Consider the following 24,367-nt stretch of genomic DNA (forward strand, 5'->3'; position numbering starts at 1 on the left):
AGCTGGCAGGGTCGGGCCCGGGGGTCAGGGGTCGCGTCTTGAGGAGCAGACGTGACTTGTTTCTTTAAAGTAAAATGTAACGCAAAAATCACACGGCGAATTTGGCTGTGCTGTTGAATCATCGTACACACCAGTGGGGTGTTCGAGCCCTGCATGCATTTAGTTTTTAGCTTGAGCGCACTCAAGTCAAGCTTGCGTGGGATTGTGGGAGTTTCCCATTGAGCTTAGTGGCCCAAACATCACATGCTCTTTACCGTGTGTATTTTCGCTGATGTCGTCATCAGCCGCACGAAGTCTTCTCTGGGCCCCTCCTCGTGTCGAAACATTTAATTGGTGCCGTAATAAACATTTTTATTACCCAATAAAAAAATTGCAATTATATCCACATCTCCAGTAAAGCCTCGCACAATCTCGAGGCCAATTCAGGACTGCTCAGCATTCAGATGTTTGTGGCTGATTTTGATTGAGCCCGCGCTATAAATACCGAACAATCCCTCTACGCGTCGGCTCCTGAGCAAACCGCGCGGAGATGAGGAGTGCGCGATTGGCACTGCCGCGGGCGGACGAGCGGCAGCGGTGTCGGCACGCGCCTCATCCTGTCTCAGCCGCACAGGCGATCCAGCGACAACCGCCCTACCCGCCGTGTGTGCGTGCATATGTGGTGTTGCGCAGGGACGACGCCTTGAACCAGGCCTGCTCCAGGTTCCTGCTACGGACGTGCATGAGCCTCGGCCTACTGGCCAACGAAGCCTCTCCACCGACGCTGCCGCCGCCACCACCGCAAGCACCGCTAGCCGGTAAGCGCCGCCCTGCGCCGTCGGGGTGGCACGTCGCGAGACCCAGCGTCTGTTGGGATCTCCTGCGGAGCAGCGCGCTCGAGAGAGCGGTCCGCTGAAGCCGATGTCACAGAGCTACATCTGAGAACCCTCCCGAGTGACATGTCCACGCAGTAGAGGACAGCCCTGTAGGTGGCAGCCCTGTTCCTCAACCTCCGCACTGCCATATGAGGGAGTAACGTTCTCCCCATAATGACCATCGAGTCTGCATTTTATTTGAATTTAGCCGTACGTACGCCCTCCGCCGGTCGATTTAACGTCTTCAGCTAAAACGCGCGACGGCGCTCGCCGGTGACAAGTCAGGCACCGGGGCCGGTTGAACGGCAAATCATCGACGCTGCAACGTGCTTAAGGAGTGCGCGTGCGACTGTCAAAAACCGTACTCGTAGGAAGCGGCCATTAAGACAAGACGCGCCTGTTCGACGACGGACGGGGCTTTTTAAAATTCCACGGGAATTCCCCCGGCGCGCGTTTTTTTTTTACGATGACGACGAGGCTCAGCGCGAGTAACACCAATCATCCCGTAATTTGAGCGGGCAGCAGACGCGTGCCACGGGGCTGATCCTCTGGGAGAGGAGGAGGAGAGAGGGAGGGAGGGAGGGTTTTTCTCAGCAGCGTCTGCGCGCGTGCGAACGTGCGCGCGCGCATTGCCCGCATCGCACGGCGAGTAATCCCGTCCCGAGCGTAGGCGTCCCAGCCTCTTTGCCGCCGGCGATCGAGTCACTTTGTGACGAGCGTTGGCGGATATCGTGTTGATTTGCAAACATTATTTCTAGTTTTGCTTTACTACGAGTGGCCGGTGTCAGTTCCCCACCCCCCGGAGCGGCGTGATTGTTAACGTTTGCCAATCGACGGTAAATAATATGACGAGCCACCTACGGCCGAACCACGCGGTCTTGTCGCTCCCCGGAAGCTAAGCAGGGTTGAGCCTGGATATCGCTTGGACGTGGACGATCACCACGCACAAGCAGGTTGCCAGAATTAGAATCTGAATATTTATTTATTCTGGAGGAATCCGATAAGCTATGAAGCTCTATTCCCATATTGTCCAGTAGGGGCAGCTCTGAACGGTACAACAACAAACAATACAAAACGCTGTGGAGAGTGCAAAGTATATCTTACCAGGTGAAGTGCACTGAACAATTAGCTCCTTTTTCAGAAGCGAACTGGCCACCAATGATAGCTCAACGAAGCAGCGTGTCACTTTGTGGTCTTGATGTGCTTATCGCGTGGAAATATAGAGCAGCAAAATGATCTAAATAATCTAGATGCATGTTCATAAATGTGGAGGGAAAAACCGGAGGACCCAGAGAAAAAAATCCACGCCACCACGGGGAGAGAGACACGCAAACTCCAAATATACGGGCGTCAGACGTCAGGATCGAACCCGCGACCTCCATTCCCGTCGGCTGTGGAGTTACATCGCGGGCAGAAGAGGGCAGTGTAACAAACTCCACTGTTGCACTGTAACTGCTATCCTCCCAATGTCTGTGCTTCCCCCCCACCTCCACCAACCCTCGCTGACAAGAGTAGAGAACACTGGTCAAAGAACGCCCCCCCCCCACCCACGACCCGCACGGCGTGGGGAGGGCGTCATCCAGCAGTGGATTGACAAGAGCGTCGTACGCTTACAAACTGATTAATCCGTAATGTTTTGTATCGGGACGGCCGCTCTCTCGGAACATTCTAGCATCTTTGTTCTGTAGACTTTTTTTGCCAGTTGAGCTGTTTCGCTCATGCCCAATGGCTTCAAAACCTTGAGATAAATGCATTTCCCATTTGGAACGATTACCGGGAGCAGTGTATCAGGCAACGGCCTTTCGCGGAACAAGATGTTGAAGTCGTTTCAGGAGGCCGACTGATTGACACGAGGCGGTGCCGGCTCAACACCTCTGACTCCCCCCTCCCCCCCTCTCTGTTGAGCCACCCCGCTTCCTCAGATGTTGCATTTTTAATAGCCTTTGAATAGTTTATTCACAATGAAAGTGGGTTTGAGAACGCATTTGCAAATGCAGCGCTGCTAATTAACACAATTTGTAAAAGGAAATCTGTATAAATTGGATAATTGAATTCGGAATGTTATTTTAATCGGATAAAGCCGATGAAATGTACGGCTCGGTGGCAAAGACGCTGGAGCACTTGACTCGCAATGAGAAGGTAAAAAGGTCAAGTTCGGTGTAACGTTGACTCACCTACCAGTCGAAGTGGACTAAGGCCAATTTTCCTTCAATTAGCACGTTTGGCTGCTTACGATGCAAAAGAAGTTCAACATACATACATACATGGACCCTTCTTCCGTTCCCTTGGCGTTTTAGACCGTTGAGGACATGTCTGTTTCCTTCTCCGACATCTATTGGCAATGGCCTCTGCTTATTTTGTCTTCCGTCGCTGCGTCTTTCAACTGAGGCGGCTTCCATGCCATCCAGCGGTTGATGTTTGATGTCCGGTCGGATCGTGTTCTTCCTCTTCCCCGAGCTCCTTTGAGTGCTCCCTAAATGCCTACCGCGTTGTATGGAGTCTACAACTGCTGAGCCCACGTGTGTGTCTGTGTCTGTGTCTATTATGGGGAGTGGTAGTGTAGCGGTTAGTGCGCTGCGCTGCAAACCTGGCGACCTGAGTTCGATTCCCGCTCACGGCCAACATCTGTGACGATTATCTGAACCGGTCCTGGGCCTCCCCTAGGTCGACTCAGCCTCAAATGAGTACCTGGTCAGGTGTGTAAACATTGCCACTGGGGAGATAAAGGCGGCCGGGCGTGGTGCTGGCCATCCACCCCCTCGTGTGCTGTGCCGGCCTTCATAGGCTCCCGCTAACAGCACTTGCCCCAACAGTTTGCTAAGGCTATACGGGGGATCTTTGTCTTTTGTTTGTTTGGGGAGCGGCAGTGCAGCGGTTAGTGCACTGCTCTACGAGCCTGACATCCCGAGTTCGATTCCCGGTCACGGCTACCATCAGTGGAAAAATATCTAAACCGGTGCTGGGCCTCTGCTCGGTCGACTCGCCCTCAATGTGACTATACGGGGGATCGTTGTCTTCGCAGACGGAGGGGAGGTGGTGGACGCGTTGGCCCACGGACTGCTGGACGTGGCGCCCACCCCCCGCGACTGCCTGCTGCTCCTGCGGGAGCCACGCGCCGACCTGACACTACGCCCGGCCCAGCTTGCCGCGATGGCCGTCCTCTTCACCGCGCTGGCATACGCCGATCGGTATTGCCCCCCCCACCCACTCCATCTCCCCCCACCGTGGTCTACCATGTGGGGCAGGGGTGGGGGGGATAGGAGCAATCGTCCGTATCTTGAGACCCACGAAAGTTGGTATTTTATAGACATTTACAATAAATAATATTTGGAATTGTTCATTATTAATGTAGCCCGCCGCCCACCTTGGGAAGTGTCTAGATCCACGTCGGGCCGTGTGTGACTCTCGCCCAACACCCACACTAGCCCGTAGCAGCAGGGTTCATCCAGGGTCGCAGTTTGGGGGAGGGTTTCAAGGTCCTCCACGGACTCACTTCTGCCCACCGCCATCCTCTCATCTCGCTTTGCTCCTCTCCACGCACTCTCCCACCTCCATCCTCTCATCTCACTCTGCTCCACTCTACACACTCTCCTACCTCTTTCGTAACCCTAACCCTACCTATATCGTAGTATAATGACCTTGGCTTGGGGGTGAAGTGGTCAGTCATATTGCCGAAATAGAATTTCTATCTCGAGGATAAAATCACAGAGACATTCTGTAGGGACGGAATATTATCTCACGCTGGCCACAGTCAACATCGGCACGACCTCGCTCACTCGCTCGCTTGTTCGCTCGCTCACCTGAAGTTTCAAACTTTTTACGTTCTCCCCCGACACCACCGTTGGGAACGAGACGTTCCATCATTTCGTTTCGTAAAAAATATATATTTTGTAAAAAAATAATTATTGCCGTGCGTGTGTTTCCGCTGTTCTCAGGCTGGCGCGTGAGCAGGAGGTGAGCGAGGCCCTGCTGAATTTCCTCCACCACCTGGGCGAGGGGCCTCCGGTGATGCCCGCGTCGCTGCACCTTGCGCTGGTGCGCTTGGCGCTGTGCCTCCTCGCTCTGTGCCAGCGCGGAGAGCCGTGCCTGCCTGCGGTAACAACCCTCCCCCCACCACTCCCACCTCTTCCACCACCCTCCCACAGCCTCCCCCACCCCCTACACCCCCCCCTCCACCCCCCGGCTTTCATCCGCACGCCAGTTTCGCTGGCCCTGCCTGTGAGGCCCCATGTCGACGTTTGGCTGGTTCTTCGTTTCTGCGGTCAGTATTACGGTTATTAATCAATTCCCGCTACTGCGCGGTAATTTGTGTGCCGAATTACCGGAGCGTGCCATCTGCTTGTGAAGTGGACCTTGAAGACCCTACGACGTCATTCTCTAGAGTGTGGGTGGATGGGTGGGGAGGCGGTTACTGCTTTGCGCTGGTAAGCCATTGAACGCCACCACCAAATTTAAATTGACAATTAAAACTCGATTAAATGTTTTAGATAGTACGTGGCACTCGAAGGGACGATTGGCCCGTGGTCAAAAATAATAACGGAGTGGTGGCCAAGGAGTAGAGCGCGTCCGAGTGCACGTCCGCCGATTTTGAGAGGTGGCGGCAACTTTGGGAGGCCTTCATCCAGCAGTGGATTGACCAATGTCTGATGGTGACGACGACGTAGCCTTAACACGTGCTTTCATCTTTGACCGCCAGCTCGCGTCGAACATCGTGTTGAAGTACGCACAACAAGCTCCCCTACGACCAGCACGACACGGCGACGCCGTGATCCAGCAGTGGATTGACGCGGGGGGGGGGGGGGGGGTGCCGCTGCGAATTAATGTGGCGTTAGGTTTCCTTTGCGAGAGAGCTAAATGTGGTCCAACGTGCGCCCGTCACCTGCCCGATAAAGTGAGAGGCGTTAAACGGTGAGAGGCGTCCGGCAGCGACGTCAGCGCGTGTCTTCACTGCGCCGCCGCTCCGTGTCAAGTCGCGACACATCCCCGGGGCTCCACGGCGTTGCCTCACGGGCGATGATCCCGCTTGTGTCGTCGCTCGGTGAGAATCCCGACCCCCCCCCCCCTGCCCGCCCCCCACCCTGCACCTTCCTCCGCCCGCCCGCCGGCCCTCCCCCTCACCCCCTACCCCCCCCCCAGATGCCAGCTAAAGCGTCCTTCCTCGAGGCGAACTCGCGCTTCAGAATGAGACTCTTTATGAAGATTGTGGGAGGAATCCGATGAGCTATGAAGCAATTTTTCACAGACGTTCTCTAGGGGCACAGGGGGGTCAAGGGAGTTGCATCAATAAACGATGCTCGAGAAAAACAACGATATAAGAGCAAGGAAGCGAAAACGTTGCTTAAAATAAAAATAATAGAAATAAAGGGTTAAAGCAAAAATTGCACAGGTAAATAAATTCCTGCCAATTTGTCAGCACCAAAATGCACGCTTGGGCAAGACGGTTCAGCAATGGGGCGTCCATGCGACGAAAGCCTACGTTGTTAAACTGATGCTACCTCGGTTTTCGCAGCTGTGCTACTGCACGGCTTTCGGATGCTTTGCGTTGTTGTTGTTTGGCACGACGTCCAACGTTTTGCACCATGTGCCGGGGCCTCTTTCAGGGAACTAAATGGAGCAGCTCACGTTCTCTCCCTCGACTTTCAGGGAGCTGCTGTGCTCAGTTTCCGGAAGATGACTCTGTCTTTTTAAGGAGGGTCCTGCATTAAGATGTTCGGCCAATTCCGTTTTGTAATGTAAATATTGAAGCATTGTTATCATTGTTTATTACACTTGCTCTCCTGTTTCAGGAGGGTCTTGCCAAGTTTTCGCAGTCGGGGGTGGGGCAATGTCGTTACGCGTAATCCTAACGGAAAAAAAACACGTGGTACAACCCAAATCCCCCCCCCCCCATCCCCCTCTGCCCCCCCCTGAAAGATAATGAGACATCCCATCCCATGCAAGGTGGAGCGACGCAGAGGGGGGGAGCAGGTGGGGGGGGTACCTCCTTTACGGTATCAGCCAGGCGATCCAGCGCTTTGGAGGCAAGGGTTGCTCGCTGGCGTGGAGGCGGGTGCAACTCCCAAGAGCCACTGTTGCTGCAGTGTTGCCAGGCAAATGGTAGCGATGCAGCGATGGGCTGAGTGTGTGTGGAGCTCTGGGTCATATTTCACCATTTGTGTGGCTGTTTGCCGGGTTCTTAAGTTTCCTCCCGCGTGAATTAGAAGTCTCAGTAAAATAAAATTGGCTCGAAACCTAAATGCAAGAGCCACCTGCAAAAGCGCCTTGAGGATTGCTGAGGCTTTCCTGGGTAAATACGACACATGGCTGAAAGAAAAACTACGTCACTGGTATTCGCCAAACATTCCAATGTTGAAGACTCAAGCTGCTCATTACGCAATTGGGATTTCATTTTATAACATCGCCCGCCTCCCACTGCGAACATCTGGCAGGACCCTCCTTAAAAAGTGTCTTCAGCAAGGCTCTCCAGGATGAATAAATCACATCATACATTTTAAATGAATTGGCTGAATATTACACTTTTATGTCCCTCTATACAAGTAGCCTTGAGGCCCGGCAAACCTGTCCCAGATTAATAAAAATGACATTAGCTATGCAATTGACCAGCAAGGGCGATCCCTTGCTGACGGTGACATCATCACGGCAGGGCTTGGAACTCGGGGTGGGGGGGGGGAGGTCTGTAGGCACGGGTCTGATGTGACCCCCGAGGAATCCTGTGGTGGATTTGCCATATTCCCCACATGGATTGGAGCTCCAATCCGGTCACGGTTTGCCGGACCCATGCGCCGTAAAGCGGCAGCGAGAGCTGATGTAAATTTCATGGGGAGAGATGAATAATTTAATAAACTGCATTGTCCGCTCTTGACGTACGTATGGGTATGTGCTCTGGGCACCCTGGGTCTGCCTATAAAAAAATAAAAATCTACATGAATACATTAATAAAAGAGGGGGAAACGTGTTTAAAAAAATGGAGCTTTCGCCGTACGGAGGAACAAGTTAATATTTTATCCGCCAGGTCTTCGCGATCGATATTTCCCAGTGGGCGTATCGACAGCTTGGCAGATGAGGACTGGCTTCCTCTGCGTTGGCAGTCCTCAGCAGGCCGTAATAATGGTTTACGATGTTAATAATTCCGTAGATTTGGTGTTCGCGCCACCAATACAGGCCACTGGTAGGGGACGAGGTTAGCGCGCGGATATCCCCCGTTAAAGCAATTTGCGAGCAGCTTTTTAATACTTGGCCACATTTTGACCGTGACGACGGCACACGTCTTTCGAATGAGGTCAGGGGATCTTTGGCGTCAAGTCGAATGGTTTGCACGGTACGCGGTAATAACCGGAGTGGTCCCTGGGCTCGAACCGCGATATCCTCTGCAACTGACCCCGTGCCCCTGCTGGACATCTGTAAAAAGAGTTTCAGAGCTCATCGGATTCCTCCAGTCTAAATAAAGATTCTGATTCTGAACAAGCGGCATACGCGCCACCGCTGGGCCGTGCCACCGCAAGCCAAGTGCAACGGTTGCCAGCGCTCACCCAGATGGTAAAGGCGAGCGCCAGCGCTGCGGGGGAGAGAGGGGGGGGGGCAGGGGGGCTGTAGTTCTTTCGGCCAAGGTACAAAACGGTAGCGCTCGGCACGGAGTATAATTGCAGCGTCTGAAGACTGAGACGCAGCGCTCGCGAAAACAAAGCCAAAGGAAATTTGATACGAACGTGACGCACACTATGAGTAATGTCGCTTGTGATGTGCGCTGACAAAATATGTTAGGGCAGAGAGGGAAACAATTGCTCCCCCTATTATGGCCTTTAATATATCGTGGCAGCTAAATAATAAATTACATTAGTCACAAGTTATTATGCACACTGCGTGGGCCAGGCGAGGCAGGGCCGCGCCCGGGCCCCGCTCGTCGCAAATGTCGGCCACGCTCTCTCACCCCCCCCGCCTCCTCTGCCCGTGTGGAGTTGGCGTTGGAGCCGGCCTCTGCAATGATTGACGTGAGCGAGTACGCAACCGATTATCGGCTCGATCGCTTGACGAATCGGACGGCAGGAAAAGTGTTTTGAGACAAAACAGAAGAAAAGTCCGTTCTCATCTTTGTTTCCTACGTGTGCTGCCGCGCTTTTTATTTGACAAAGCGACCCGATTGGCTGATCTTCCCGGCTCTGCTTGGCACGGAGCGATCCGTGTCGCCGGCGATTTGAGGAACCGTTGAGGTCGCGCCACTCGGGAAACGTTCCCTCTGCTTGTCGCTCAACCGTTTGTCTCGGCCGTCGTCCCTCCAAGCGACGTGGTGTTGCTGCACAAGCAAACTTAACTCCTCTTGACGGTCAATACGGTGCCTCTCGCTCTCTAATCCACGCATTCCTCTTCCTGTTGCTCCGCGTAATTCCGAGCGGGCGCTCGTCCACGCCGCTTGACGCATTTCATATTCTTCGTCAAGGTCCGTCACGTAACAGCAGGTGATGTGCGTTGATTGCAAGCGCTCTTAATTTAGGTTAATTGCTCTTCTTTATTGAGTTAAGTTTTTCAAATGGCTCCAACCTGCTCTCATCCGCCGTCCGCCTTAATTCGCTCCCCAATGTGCGCAAGCATCTCCGCTGTGTTTCCAGTAGCGCCCTTCCAACAACTATAATGAGCTAAATAATTATTCTTGGTTCTTTCGGTAAAGTCACGTAGAAGTGAAATAATAAAATAAAAAATATATAAAAATATTTTATTTAAACAAGATTTTATTATTATTTTATTATTTCCCTTCTGCGTGACTTTACCGAAAGAACCAATAATATGAATCCCTGCAGTCACGAAAGCGTTAAATCGAAAATTAATTATGATTTCAACCTGTAACACGCTGCACAATATTCGCTCACTCTGGAAGACGGGGGAACGACTCGGAGGATAACATATTCAGTTGTTTTCGCAAACTTGTACGCCAGTTTTGTTTTGCTGATGTATATCCATGCAGGTGCATGTTGAACTTCTTTTGCATCGTACGTGGACAACCGCACTAATCGGGAGGGTCCAGAAATGATGACCGTAATGGCCGTGATTGTGAGCGGTCACCTGAAGACTTGTAGATGCTGCTCCGGCTGCCCGTCCCGCTCATCGTTGTTGTTGTTGTTATCGTTGTTGCCGTCGTCGTCGTTGTTGTCGTCGTTGTTGTCGTCGTTGTTATTGTCGTCGTTGTTATTGTCGTTGTTGTCGTTGTTGTTGTTGCCGTCGTCGTTGTCGTCGTTGTTGTCGACGTTGTCGTTGTTGTTGCCCTCGTCGTTGTTGTTGTCGTTGTTGTCATTGTTGTCGTTGTTGTCGTCATTGTCGTCGTTGTAGTCGTTGTTGTTGCCGTCGTCATTGTTGTTGTCGTCGTTGTTGTCGTTCTTGTCGTCGTCGTTGTCGTCGTTGTCGTCGTTGTCGTCGTCGTCTATGTTGTCGCCATTGTCGTTATTGTTGTTGTTGTTCCGCCCCAGTTGCTTCGTGCCGGGCAGTGCCGCAGTGTGTGCTCTCCCTCTGCTCCCTCCTGGCCTGGCTATGCCACCTCCGCCACACCTGCTCCCTACCCGAGTGGCGTCGTACCTTTATGTAAAGCGCCTTGAGACGCGGTTGCATTACGCTGCCGCCGCTGTATATGTAATGGGTTCTGGAGACACTTGTAGAGGTAACTTCTTTATTACAATACAACACTTCAACAGTCCTTATACACTATTACAGCCTAGGGACACAGCCTAGGAACACAGCCTAGGAACACAGCCTACTCCTAGCGTGCCTGACACTGGCTACGCTCTCGGGTCCTCCGGCTACGATTACCCTAGGGGAGGCTACCTGACCCGACCCAGCCAAGGTGCGGGTCTAGACTCTGGCTTCCTCGGACCTCGCCCTTACAAGGACGTCGAGCCGCGAGTCCCAGAGTCCCACCACTGGCCCGCACAGCGTCCCGGCCCTTACAAGGACAAGCGGGGCGAGGGGGTCCAGGGTCCTAAGCTGGCTGGTCTTGGGTCTTGAGCTGCGACTGGTCCCGATCGGCTGGGGAGCAGCCCTTTTACCCCCCTTGCCCATCGAGGGGTGGCGTTGCGTGGGCTTAGCTGCCTAGGATCCTAGAGCTCCCAGCAGCCCCCCCCCCTCTTGGGCTGGCACAGTGGCCTCTCCCCTGGGGGTCCGAGGTACCTGCAGATGGGCCCTGTCCACCACTGCCGGTAAGTGTGGCCCATCTACGGCACTACATATATACAGGTATGGTTACTGTTGCCATTTATGTTGGCTTCTTTAGCGCCTTGTTCATCACCCTGTGTGCTATGTTATTTACGCAAGTACATGCGTGAGTGAGATTGTGTGCGTGCGTGAGATTGTGTAGGTGCGTGAGATTATGTGCGTGCAGAAGTATTCAGTCAAAGACGTCGAGGCCAGTTCCTGCTCAAGATGAGCATAACTGGGGTGTGCTCGCCTACATGCAGCCCTGAGCCAGAAGTGGAAATTCTACAATCTTATGGCAGGGCTGAACTCTTCCATCGGATGACCACTGTCACCTTTTTTATAGACCCCGCAGGGACGATAGGCTGGGTCGACCCCCCAACCGGGATCCGATCTCGCAACCTTATGATTGCGGGCCACTCGCAGTGCCATGTGGTCGGATTCGGTAATGTACAGCACGCATGTGTGGGGAGCGGTAGTGTCGCGGTTAGCGCGCTTGGCTGCGAACCTGGCCATCGGATTTCGATTTCGGTGACGATTATCTAAACCGGTCCTGGGCCTTCCCTCGATCGACTCAGCCTCAAATGAGTACCCGGTGCGGTGTGTAAACATCGCCACCGGGGAGACAAAGACGGTCGAGCGTGGTGCTGGCCACCCACCCCCCTCGTGTGGCGTGCCGGCCTTCATAGGTCCTCGCTAATTGCACTTGCCCCAACGGTCTTTTAAGGCTACACGGGGGATCTTTGTCTTTTGTTTGTTTGCAATGGCTAGTGCACTGCCCAACGAGGCTGACATCCCAAGTTCAATCTTTGCCTTTTTTTGCGCGCGTCACTCTGCGTGAGTGGCTTTGGGACCATCGCGTGGCGTGCGTGCCGGATGCGCGTGACTGCAGGGACATCTCGCTGTGGTTGATTTTTGGATGGACCCGACCGGCCGCGGCGCGGGTGTAGCTCGTCGCTATTGCCGTCGTCATCACCGTCGCCGAGCCACGCGCCCCGGCCTCGTCCGCGTGCCAACCCCCCACCACCCACCCACCGCCCCTCGCCCCCCTGCCGGCACTCGTTTTGGTGAGAAATGCCCCGACTCAGCGAGATCTCCTCCAGGCATTAACCGGGCGTCCCTCTCGACACGGTGGCCCTAATGGAGCCGCGTTATGTAACTTTCCCCCTCCTTGCATAATGCACGCGCCTTTTGCACGGTTACGCAACGCATCGTGCGGCTTCACGCTCGCGCGCGGTTATACACAACGGCGCTAGCCCGGACGATCGTTGTGATATCGCGGGCATCCTTTTTTGGGCCGTGTGAGTCTTCACTCGCGCGTTGTGTAAAAGGTTACGGGGCTGTGCGCGCACGGTGCAATCTTGCGCGGCGCGTAAACCCGCTGCACGTCGTCGCCATGTGTATGTAACATTTACAGTTTGGAGTTTATGGTATTATTATTATTATTGTGTGGCTGCGTGATGTATTGTAGATTGTCGCACAGCGGTGGCGCTGGTGTAAAGACGTTCATAATCCAACTCGGCTGACTCAGTAAAATTGAATGTATTATTGAATGTTTTCTCTGGGGTAATGAGCTTCCACGTGTCAGATGTTTCCCTGCGCCAGTTTCGCCACAGTTTTGCCCACGGCTGTAATGCAGCCCTTTACGGGCAAAGAGGGTCGGTGGATCACAAAACAGATTATAAAAAAACAACTCCCAAACTCCCCTGATGGTTTCGTGAGAAGGCCCAAGAGATGGATGTACAGAAAGTGGATTTGTCATCCTCCTGCCCGTGCAGGTGTCTGCATCTTTCGGTGACGTGGCCCAGCGGTAGTGCGTTCGCCTCTCGTGGTGGAGGTTTGCGGTTCGAATCCGCCGGCCGCCCTAGTTATCTCAGCGGGCATTAAAGATCCCTTGGCGTCTTTCGAAAGAGTAGGCCATTGTGTGCCGGCGTCGGCGTTCAAAGTCCCCCCCCAGCTGTTGAACTGCGGTAATGTACGTTCGAAAACTCACTTCTTTCGAACTGCTTTTTGTGTTTAGTTTGTCGTCCTTCCCCCGGGCCTCCGGTTAGCACGGTTGGCGACGTACGGTGTGAAAGAAGTCCTTCAACATGCATACGTACAAATTAGGAAATTACGCCGCACATTACTCAGTTTGGGTTATACGTGGCAATCAGAATCATTATATTTATACCAGAGGAATCTGATGACCCTCAAAGATGTCCAGTAGACGTGACAATCGTCACCTGCTGTCAGACAAATGCCCCAGGTCACTCTTGTGAATTAGGTTCATCATGGACTCTTGAGTTCTCTCCTGGTTCAGCAAAATATACCCGAAACTTGAATGGCGTTTGGCCTTTGTCAATCCACTGTTGTATGAAGGCCCTCCCAGGTCATCTGAGGTCATTGGAGTTGTCTGACCATACTTCACCATGCTGGTCAGTGTGGGTTGGCGGAAGAAGGGGCCCAGGACTGGTTCAGATGTCACTCGCCGCTTATGGCCGGAATCGACTCAACCTTTTAGGTTCATAGCGCAGTGCGATAACCACTGCACCACAGCTCCACTTTCATCATTGTTCCTAATATAAGCGCTCGGATTAAAAGAGCTCCTGACGGTAAGAGAGATCCACCACTCGCACGTGACACCAGCACGGCGTGGTCAACCTTGGCTCCTGTTGTCACATTGTAAGCATCGTCGTTATCATCAGCCGCGATCAATCGACTGCTGGATGGAGGCCTCCCTAAGCCGTCGGCGGTAACCGCCCTCTGCGACGTGACAATCCGCTTGGCACCTGCGCACGATTCCATCGCTCCTATCCCTTCTGCGGACGCGACGAAATTGGAAGCAGCGTCAGAGGATGTTTAATGTCCGCGCTAATTAACGGATGGAGCAATTACTTCACCTTGCTCCCCCACCACCCCCCGCCGTCCCTCGTTATTGATGAGCCACTTCTCGGATTCACGGCGACAAAAATAACAACGGGAATAATTATAACGTGGAGGAGGCATGCAAAAAAAGAACCAGACCAGAGTAATTAAAATTAATGCCACCCGACCTTCAACTTAACGGCACAAAATCCGCACATTACGCTCGGTTTGGGACGATTTGCGCGGGGAGCGGAGGTGCATTAAGAGTGAATTACGTCGGTTGGCGGAGCGTGGGACAAACTTCTGTCTCCCTGGCATTGTTTACCGATGGAGATAAACGCGTGACCTTTATGTCCAGGTAATGGCCCCCTGAGATGCTAGGGATCGCCTGTTTTTGTAGGCGAGACCCAGTTTCACATAAAAGCGGTAGCAAGTCGCATATCCAACTCTTCCCATATCCGCCCAGGCCAATTAACTGCCCACACCCAGTGGAGTGGCCTCCTCCTCCTCGGCAGGCCCCGTCTCTCGACCGGGACGAGCAGGCGAACGTCGCTTCTCTGTCACGGCGTGTCTTTCCTGGGGTTCACTCCCTCCGTAGGCGAATGCCCATAGACTCACACAGAGACCCATAGACTCACACAGAGACCCATAGACTCACACATAGACCCATAGGCTCACACAGAGACCCATAGACTCACACAGAGACCCATAGACTCACACAGAGACCCATAGGCTCACACAGAGACCCATAGACTCACACAGAGACCCATAGACTCACACATAGACCCATAGGCTCACACAGAGACCCATAGACTCACACAGAGACCCATAGACTCACACAGAGACCCATAGGCTCACACAGAGACCCATAGACTCACACAGAGACCCATAGACTCACACAGAGACCCATAGACTCACACAGAGACAGATAAACTCACACAGAGACCCATAGACTCACACAGAGACCCATAGACTCACACAGAGACACATAGACTCACGCAGAGACCCAATGACTCACGCACAGACCCATAGACTCACGCAGAGACCCATAGACTCACACAGAGACCCATAGACTCACGCGGAGACCCATATAATCACACAGAGACCCAAAGACTCACGCAGAGATCCATAGACTCACGCAGAGACCCAAAGACTCACGCACAGGCCCATATACTCACACAGAGACCCATAGACTCATATAGAGACCCATAGACTCACACAGAGACCCATAGACTCACACAGAGACCCATAGACTCACACACAGGCCCTGTTGCAGCTCCACTCCCTCCTCTCTCACCGCCGCCGCATGTCGGCATTGGTGCCGTCCCCTTCTGTCCGAATCTCAATGCATTACTCTCCCGCACCTCTGGACGTCATTTAAAGTTACATTTGTGCATGTTACAAATTTGATAACGAATGGATTAGTGTTTTTGCATGCTGTGTCTGCCATTTTCTACCGTGACGTTTGGGTAATCTCGCGTACATTCGCTCGCGCTTGTAAAGTACAGAGGAGCGTAGTCCCATGCTGCAAGCAGTGCGTGGTTTTCTTTTTAAATCCTTTATATTAAGTTCACTTGCTTGCTTGCTTGCGCGCTTACGACCGTGCAAATCTTTCAGTCGTTTTTTAACCCAGAGCTGACATTTTGCACACAGACTCGTTGTGCGTGACAATTTATTTTCGTGAAAATTTTTTTCCAAAATTTTCCACTTTTTAGGAAAAATTTTTTTTCATATTTAATTTAAAATACCAATGTGATAAAAATGAAACTCTTACTCAAGAAAAACAGAAATGAATAATAAAATAAAACCGATGCCACGCATATAAAGGATTTATAGTGAAAACTTTGTTTTTACGGGTTAATTTTTTTCCAGTCCAGCAATGTATTTACGCCACCCTCGTTGGCAGGACGGGTGGGGCCAGAGGTCACACGAAGGGATCTCAGAGTTGGCTCCGTGATGTCCTCTTCTGCGGGCCCCTTCTCTGACGCGAAGGGGCCCGCAGCTGTTGCGCGAGAGTTCCGAATGCATTCCGCGGCTTGTGACGGTCGCACTGCTCGGATGAAGTTGTGGAAAAAGACGAATTGACAAAAGGGGATTGTTATTCATTATCAAAGGGTGATTTATTGTCGCATCATCATCATCACTGCTGAACGATTATACTGCGCTTCCCATGCAGTACATCCCGATGTTCTCTGCAGCAGGGGACCCCCATTGGCAGCTATCCCTGTGTGGCACAAGCTGAGCGCAGTATCGGCCAGCCAAGTTGGCCTTATTCTGCGAGTTAGGGGTTGGCGATGTTGCCGCGTGTCTTTGCAGTTAAGTTGTTTACGAGCCATTGATCAACTATGGCAAATGTAGGCCGTGACTCCTGGCCCACTTGGCCCATTCCTATTCAAATGACGTCGCGCTATCTTGAAACATCCACGGCGAAGCGAGCATAGGTGTGCTATATGGTGACGAGATGTTAACTCCCTTGCCTGGCATGCAGGAGGTCGTGCGTTGTATCCTAGCCCTGACGCCTGTATATTTGGAGTCTGCATGTTCTCCCCGCGATCGCGTGGATGTTTCTCCGAGTCCTCCGATTTTTCCCTCCACATTTAGAAGCAACGTGTGTTCAAGAGTATTTGGCTGCGATACATTTCCACGTGTTAAGCCGCTTAGTTGGGCTATCATTTGTGGCCACGTCGCTTTTGAAAAAGAGCTACATAGCTCAGTGGGCCTTACCTGATCAAATTAAAATAGTTTTAGTTTCATACGTTACAATTGACACCGATGGGGCTCGAGCCGACGGGTCGCCCGCAACGAACGGCAAACGTGCGACCACTCCGCCCCGCTTCACCGCCCCGCCTCGACCTGCCCGCCAGTTAACGCCGTTGCCCGCCCCGCAGGATCGGCTGGCGCCCGTGGTGCGGGCGGTGCGTGCCGCCGACTCCCCGGCTGAGCTGTACTCGCACCGGCCGTCGTTCGTGCGCTTCGTCTTCGCCCACGAGGATCTGGCCGCCCTGCTGGCGCCGCAGGTGCTGCGGTCGTGGCTGGGCCGCCTGCGTCCCACCCTCGCCGCTCGCCAGGCCGCAACCGCCTCCACCGAATTGACCGATTCCACTGCCTCCGTCGCTTCTGTCACCTCGAGGGCATCCGCCGCATCCTCGTCCTCCTCCGCCGCCGTTGCCGCCGTCCCGATGATCCTCGACTCCGGCTCCTCCATCCTGGAGGGCGGCACTGACAGAGGGATCGAGTTCCTGTCGGGGGCGGAGGCCATGGACGAGCGGAGTCACATGGCAGCGATGCTGGCGGTGTTGCAAAAGAGTTTGCACGCCGGCAGGGCCTTGCTGGTGCGTGACGCGACGTCACCTGGTCGATGCTCGTCAACCGTCTTGTTATTGTTCGATCCCCTCGGTCTGCTCGAGCAGTTGCTCGTGCTGCTGCTACATCAGTGCATTGCTCCTGCCTCCAAAACGTCTATCCCCTTCTGCTCTTCTGCTCATTTTCTGTTCTGTTTCCACCTCCTCTTGGTCCGTTCCTTGATGCTGCTGCATGTGCTGCTGCTGCTGCTGCTGCAACTCTGTTGATGAGCATTTCTGCCATATTTTTGCCTCCCAAGTTTTGCGGTGTTTTCTGACCGTATCAGTAACTCATTTTAGGCTGAGCTGATTTAGGGCAGGCCCAGAACCAGTTCTGATATTTGCCACTGATCTTAGCTGGAGCCTGAAATTGAACTCGGGTGCCGGGTTTGTAGCAAAGAGCGCTAACCAATACCGTGCAGTATCGTTCCCTACAGACACACACAAAGATAAAGATCCCCCGTATAGCCTTTAAAAGACTGTTGGGGCAAGTGGTGTTATCGAGCACCTATGAAGGCCTGCACAGCACACGAGGGGGTGGGTGGCCAGCACCACGCCTGACCGCCTTTGTCTCCCGAGTGGCAATGTTTACGTACCGCACCAGATAGTCATTTGAGGCCGAGTTTACCTAGGGGAGGCCCAGGAAATGGTTCAGATATAATCGTCACCGATGTTGGCCGTAAGCGTGAATCGAACTCTGGTCGCCAGGTTCGTAGCGCACACGCGCTGACCGCTAGACCACCGCACACCAAACCTTACGCACACACAGGCGCAGGCACGCGCACACACACACACACAGTTGCACACAAACGCAGAGACACACGGGCAGGACAGGTGCCATGAATCACACGTCGTCGAGCGTCCCTGATCGATTCACTTGTTGCACGCGGGTGACCCCGCGGCCCTTGCCCGCGCCTTGATTTGTCGATCGCTCGCTGGTTGTCGTTCGCTGCAAGCGCTGCTTGCCAGTGGTGCTCACGTTGCAGCCACGGGAGCGAGCGTTGGGCGGGGATCACACGGCGCCACGTTCGTGTGTCTCTCCGTATGTATGTTGAACCTTTTTACGCACCGTACATCGCCAGCTGTGCTTATCGGAGGTATGTGGGAAGGACAGAAAACTTAACACGAAAGGCAGTTTTAAAGAAAGGAATGTTCAATCGAGATTACTTAAAAGTGCATAGCTCCAGTGGCCCTTTGTTATGGGAAGGAAGAGCGTTCCAGACGGCTGCAGAATCGCATCCGAAAGCGCGTGATGCAGTGACCGTCTCTGTTCGATGGCTAGCCAAAAGCCGCTGCGAGGATGACCGGAGTTCGTGTGATGGTTTACGTGTGATGGTTTATGTGTGATGGTTTACGTGTGATGGTTTACGTGTGATGGTTTACGTGTGATGGTTTACGTGTGATGGTTTACGTGTGATGGTTTACGTGTGATGGTTTACGTGTGATGGTTTACGTGTGATGGTTTACCTGTGATGGTTTACCTGTGATGGTTTACGTGTGATGGTTTATGTGTGATGGTTTATGTGTGATGGTTTACGTGTGATGGTTTACGTGTGATGGTTTACGTGTGATGGTTTACGTGTGATGGTTTATGTGTGATGGTTTACCTGTGATGGTTTACGTGTGATGGTTTACGTGTGATGGTTTACGTGTGATGGTTTACGTGTGATGGTTTACCTGTGATGGTTTACGTGTGATGGTTTACGTGTGATGGTTTATGTGTGATGGTTTATGTGTGATGGTTTACGTGTGATGGTTTACGTGTGATGGTTTACGTGTGATGGTTTACGTGTGATGGTTTATGTGTGATGGTTTACCTGTGATGGTTTACGTGTGATGGTTTACGTGTGATGGTTTACGTGTGATGGTTTATGTGTGATGGTTTATGTGTGATGGTTTACGTGTGATGGTTTACCTGTGATGGTTTATGTGTGATGGTTTACGTGTGATGGTTTATGTGTGATGGTTTATGTGTGATGGTTTACGTGTGATGGTTTACCTGTGATGGTTTACCTGTGATGGTTTACGTGTGATGGTTTACGTGTGATGGTTTACCTGTGATGGTTTACCTGTGATGGTTTACGTGTGATGGTTTACCTGTGATGGTTTACCTGTGATGGTTTACGTGTGATGGTTTACGTGTGATGGTTTACGTGTGATGGTTTATGTGTGATGGTTTACCTGTGATGGTTTACCTGTGATGGTTTACGTGTGATGGTTTATGTGTGATGGTTTACGTGTGATGGTTTATGTGTGATGGTTTATGTGTGATGGTTTACGTGTGATGGTTTACCTGTGATGGTTTACCTGTGATGGTTTACGTGTGATGGTTTACGTGTGATGGTTTACGTGTGATGGTTTACCTGTGATGGTTTACGTGTGATGGTTTACCTGTGATGGTTTACCTGTGATGGTTTACGTGTGATGGTTTACGTGTGATGGTTTACGTGTGATGGTTTACCTGTGATGGTTTACGTGTGATGGTTTACGTGTGATGGTTTACGTGTGATGGTTTACGTGTGATGGTTTACGTGTGATGGTTTACCTGTGATGGTTTACGTGTGATGGTTTACCTGTGATGGTTTACCTGTGATGGTTTACCTGTGATGGTTTACGTGTGATGGTTTACCTGTGATGGTTTACCTGTGATGGTTTACCTGTGATGGTTTACGTGTGATGGTTTACGTGTGATGGTTTACCTGTGATGGTTTACCTGTGATGGTTTACCTGTGATGGTTTACCTGTGATGGTTTACGTGTGATGGTTTACCTGTGATGGTTTACCTGTGATGGTTTACCTGTGATGGTTTACCTGTGATGGTTTACGTGTGATGGTTTACCTGTGATGGTTTACCTGTGATGGTTTACCTGTGATGGTTTACGTGTGATGGTTTACGTGTGATGGTTTACGTGTGATGGTTTACCTGTGATGGTTTACCTGTGATGGTTTACCTGTGATGGTTTACGTGTGATGGTTTACGTGTGATGGTTTACGTGTGATGGTTTACCTGTGATGGTTTACGTGTGATGGTTTACCTGTGATGGTTTACCTGTGATGGTTTACGTGTGATGGTTTACGTGTGTTATCAATCCCTGACCGTGAGCGACATTGACGGCAATGGGTGTCCTGAAGCCCGGCTGGTCAGACGCCAGTGCTGTCTCGGGCCGTGTCGGCCTTGGCTACAGCTAATGGAGAGACAAAGGCGGTTGGATTTTGCGTGCCCTTGGTCTTCCACAACGTGCTGCAGCAGCAACCGTGCATTGACCTAAATATACACGTGTGCGTGCGTGTGAAGTCTTGATTCTTTAACCAGGTAAGAACTCAAGAGGGACGTGGGGGCGTTAGTCTTGATTGGTGATTGGCCAGTATGATTCAATTAGGCTAATTTGGACGCCGATGCCTGTTGGGATGTTCTTTCGAATGACGTCAGGGAATGTTTGATGTCCACTGTGAAGCAGACGGCGCTTAGTATTATTATTTATGGAGGTCATTACACCCGTAGTAATGATAAGAGTGGCCGTTGGATTTGAATCGTGAACCTTTGCATCAAGCGCCCGAAAAAGCTTCAGCTTTGTCTCGGTTAGGGCGCTTCGCTACGAACCCAGCGACCTGAGTTAGATTCCTGCTCGTGGCCAACAGCAGTGACGATTATCTGAACCGATCCTGGGCCTCCCCTATTTCGACTCAGCCTCAAATGGGTACCTGGTGCGGTGTGTAAATATCACCACTAGGGAGACGGTGGCAGCCAGGCATGGTGCTGGCCACCCACCCCCTCGTGTGCCGTGCCGGCCTTCATAGGTGCTCGCTAACAGCACTTGCCCCAACAGTCTGTTCAGGCTATACGGGGGATATTTGGTGTAGTGGTTTTCACGCCGCACCATGAACCCGACCATCTGGGTTCGATTCCTGACCATGGTTAACATGAGTTGCGATTATCTATTATTTGTGCCTGGGCTTCCTCTAGGTCGACTCAGAGTGCCTGGCCGCACACTGTCCTGCCCACACCCCCCTCTCGTGCGCCGTGTTCGGCCTTCACAGGCGCTCGCTGACGGCACTTGCCCCAACGGCCTGCGAGAGACGACACGGGGACTCTTCGTTTCTAACGCGCGTGCGTGTGTGCGTCTGTGCGCGCGTGTGTGTGCGGTCGCAGAAGCTGGTGTGCAACGGTGAGCGCGGCGAGGCGGAGAGAGCCCTGAGCCTCACGCGGCGGTGGGCGTGCGCCGCAGCGTGCCGCTCGCCCACGCTGCTGCTGCTGTGCTCCTCGCTCCCCGACGTCCTGCAGCGAGCCGCGCATGGAGGTGGTCGCTCGCTCGCTCGCACGCATGCACGCTCGCTCGCTCGCTCACCACCCGCAGCTCGCCTCCCAGAGCTCGCCGCTCCCACCGCCGCTCGCGAAGCAACGAACGCAGAGCCGCGAGCGTCGACGATCACCGTCCGCCGTCTCCGAGAGTTTTCTTCGCCCCCCCCTCTCCCCTCCGCGGACAGACGGACGGACATAGTTGTTGTCTTTCCACCTCGGTTACATACTGCGAATCGTTTCAACCAAAAAAACATTCCGGATGTGTATAAACGGCTGAGTTGCTCACCGCTCACTTCTCACACCGTTTCAACGCCTACCGCGTGCCGCCTAACCGTTCAGTGCTCACCACCACCCACGGCTCACCGCTCTCAACGCTCACCCATCATTGCTCGTGAAACAGTGGACACGGAATCATGGGCAGCACCCACACGGGGGGAGGGTTGAGCAGAGGGCTGCAGTTTGCTCACCGCTACACGGCGGCACTGGGCCTCACTCATCGAGAGAACAAAGTTGGAAATAACTTTTACAAAGTCTGCCTTTGCTTGCATTAACGAACATTTGCATAAACGATAATTTGCATAAACGGTCTGCGGCGGCCATCAGACGGCTTTTTAAAAAATGTTGGGGGCAAGGGTATTTTGGTTGGGGGGGGGGAGTGGGGGGTGGAATAGCCCCCTCTACCCCCACTCCACCCCCTCTACCCCCACTCCACCCCCCCTCTACCCCCATTCCATCCCCCTCTACCCCCACCACACCCCCCCTCTATCCCCACTCGACCCTCCCTCTACCCCCACTCCACCTCCCCCTCCCCCACTCCCCGGGTAAGCGGTGGGCGCCCTCTGAAATAGCTGCCCACGGGGCTACCCAGCCCCGATGCGGCAGGGAGGGGACGTCTGAATGCACATTGCCATTGATTGGCACTAATTGTCAAATTTGACGAATTAAGGGGCGTGATGTGACACAGATGGTCTTTTAGCGACAATAATAATTTAATTTAATTTATGTGACTGTTGCTTAACGACGTGAAGGCCCATTGGTATTCATTGGCTCTTTTTTTTTTCCCGGGGCGAGCTCTAGGTAGCGCAATTACTTACGGTCAATTGTTATTATTTTGTCATTTAGTCGCAGATCATAATGAATGAGGGAGATTAATTCATTTGCGAACCATAATAATACTACAATGATAATTATTTTGTCAATGCTTGCAGTCAGTCATTTACAATCATAACGTGGGCACTCGTTAATTTTAATATTCAAAACATACTATTAACATTGCTAATGAGTGGCGTTCAGCCATCACAAATAGTGTTTTATGGAACTCTTACATCACGACCACGTGCTTGAGCAGAGGACTACTTACTGATTATGGCCGTGCATGGAGACGCGGCATGATCACTTATTAAGGAAGACTCACCAACCTCCTGTTGCCTCGCCTTTCTCATCTCACTCCACTCCCCTCCACGCACTCTCCTACCTCTCATCTCACTCTACTCCCCTCCACGCACTCTCCTACCTCCCCCCTCTCATCTCACTCTACTCCCCTCCACGCACTCTCCTACCTCTCCCCTGTCATCTCACTCTACTTCCGTCCATGCATTCTCCTACCTCTCCACTCTTATCTCACTCTACTCCCCTCCACGCACTCTCCTACCTCTCATCTCACTCTACTCCCCTCCACGCACTCTCCTACCTCTCCCCTCTCATCTCACTCCGCTCCCCTCCACGCACTCTCCTACCTCTCCCCTCTCATCTCACTCTGCTCCTCTCCACGCTCTCCCCTACCTCTCCCCTGTCATCTCACTCTACTCCCCTCCACACACTCTCCTACCTCTCCCCTCTCATCTCACCCTACTCCCCGCTTATATCACGCGTCTCCCCGCCGCATACTCCCTGCTCCAACAACCCTGGACGCTGTCGACAACTCAACATTGCTGCATTGTAAATTGCATCGTTGACCCTCCAGGCATCTTCATTCGGCACACAACTTGCGCCGCAGCGCCATCTCAATCTCCTCTCTGGCCTGTACAATTCTACCCATAATTCTGTGCTCTAACGTACAAAAAAGCCCTCTTCAAACTCTTCGAATTGGCAGTTTTCTGCCGTATCGCGAGGCGAGGGTCCTGAGACGCGCGTGCATTTGGGGCGCTCCATAAATCAGTCTGGCATCTCTGAGCCGTGGGGAATCGGACGTAAACTGGTTAACGAGACCCGATAACATTTGCCTGCCCCCTCTTCCTTCAGGGCAACCTGGGGGGCAGAGGAAGAGTGCAAGGGTCACCGACCTGTGCCACCGGCTGCTTCTCTCCCGCTGATTCAATCCATCGCTTTCTCTTTGCGGCCCTCCCTCCACACCACACCCCCCCCCCACACCCCAAATGATCTTCTTCGTTGTGGGACCCGCCTACCTCTCTGGCCGTCTCTCTGTGCTGTGAACAAGGGGGGCCTTTGCCCGAAACGTCGCCTCTTATTTGCATATTCTTTTTGAGGCCACAGTGATATGTCTATTCTTTAAAGCATTCACGTAGGTAAATTAGTGGAATGTTAATCATCATCATCATCGCGTCCAGGAAAGCCATGCCGAGTCTCAAGATTCGTTATCAGGAGGGTCCTGCCACATTATTGGGATGTTTGGCCAATGGCATCAGTGAGTGTTTTGCCTTCGCGTGGGAAGAAACTGGGGAACGCAGAGGAAATATACACACACTATCCTCACAGACCAAGTCCACTACACCGTGGTATTCCCAGGCAGTCTCCCATCCAACTGATAACCTGCCTCAACCCTGGCCAGCTTCCAAGATCCGACGAGATTAGGAGCGGTGAGGGTGATTTGGGCTTGGGCAACCTCTTCGAAA

The 24,367-nt window shown here is 52.7% G+C and overlaps 1 protein-coding gene across 1 annotated transcript in view; it reads left to right on the forward strand.

The window, feature by feature from the left end:
- Positions 1–24,367, forward strand: part of MEI1 (meiotic double-stranded break formation protein 1) — an 89,619-nt gene that overhangs the window by 34,488 nt on the left and 30,764 nt on the right. The window contains exons 17-22 of the mRNA XM_078599916.1: positions 673–797; positions 1,805–1,807; positions 3,877–4,042; positions 4,790–4,949; positions 16,763–17,206; positions 21,366–21,513. Of these exons, the coding sequence (XP_078456042.1) occupies positions 673–797; positions 1,805–1,807; positions 3,877–4,042; positions 4,790–4,949; positions 16,763–17,206; positions 21,366–21,513 (1,046 nt within the window). The remainder of the gene's footprint in view (positions 1–672; positions 798–1,804; positions 1,808–3,876; positions 4,043–4,789; positions 4,950–16,762; positions 17,207–21,365; positions 21,514–24,367) is intronic.

The sequence above is a fragment of the Lampetra planeri genome, chromosome 1 (genome assembly GCF_965212315.1).
Source record: "Lampetra planeri chromosome 1, kcLamPlan1.2.h2, whole genome shotgun sequence".
Lineage (NCBI taxonomy): Eukaryota > Metazoa > Chordata > Hyperoartia > Petromyzontiformes > Petromyzontidae > Lampetra > Lampetra planeri.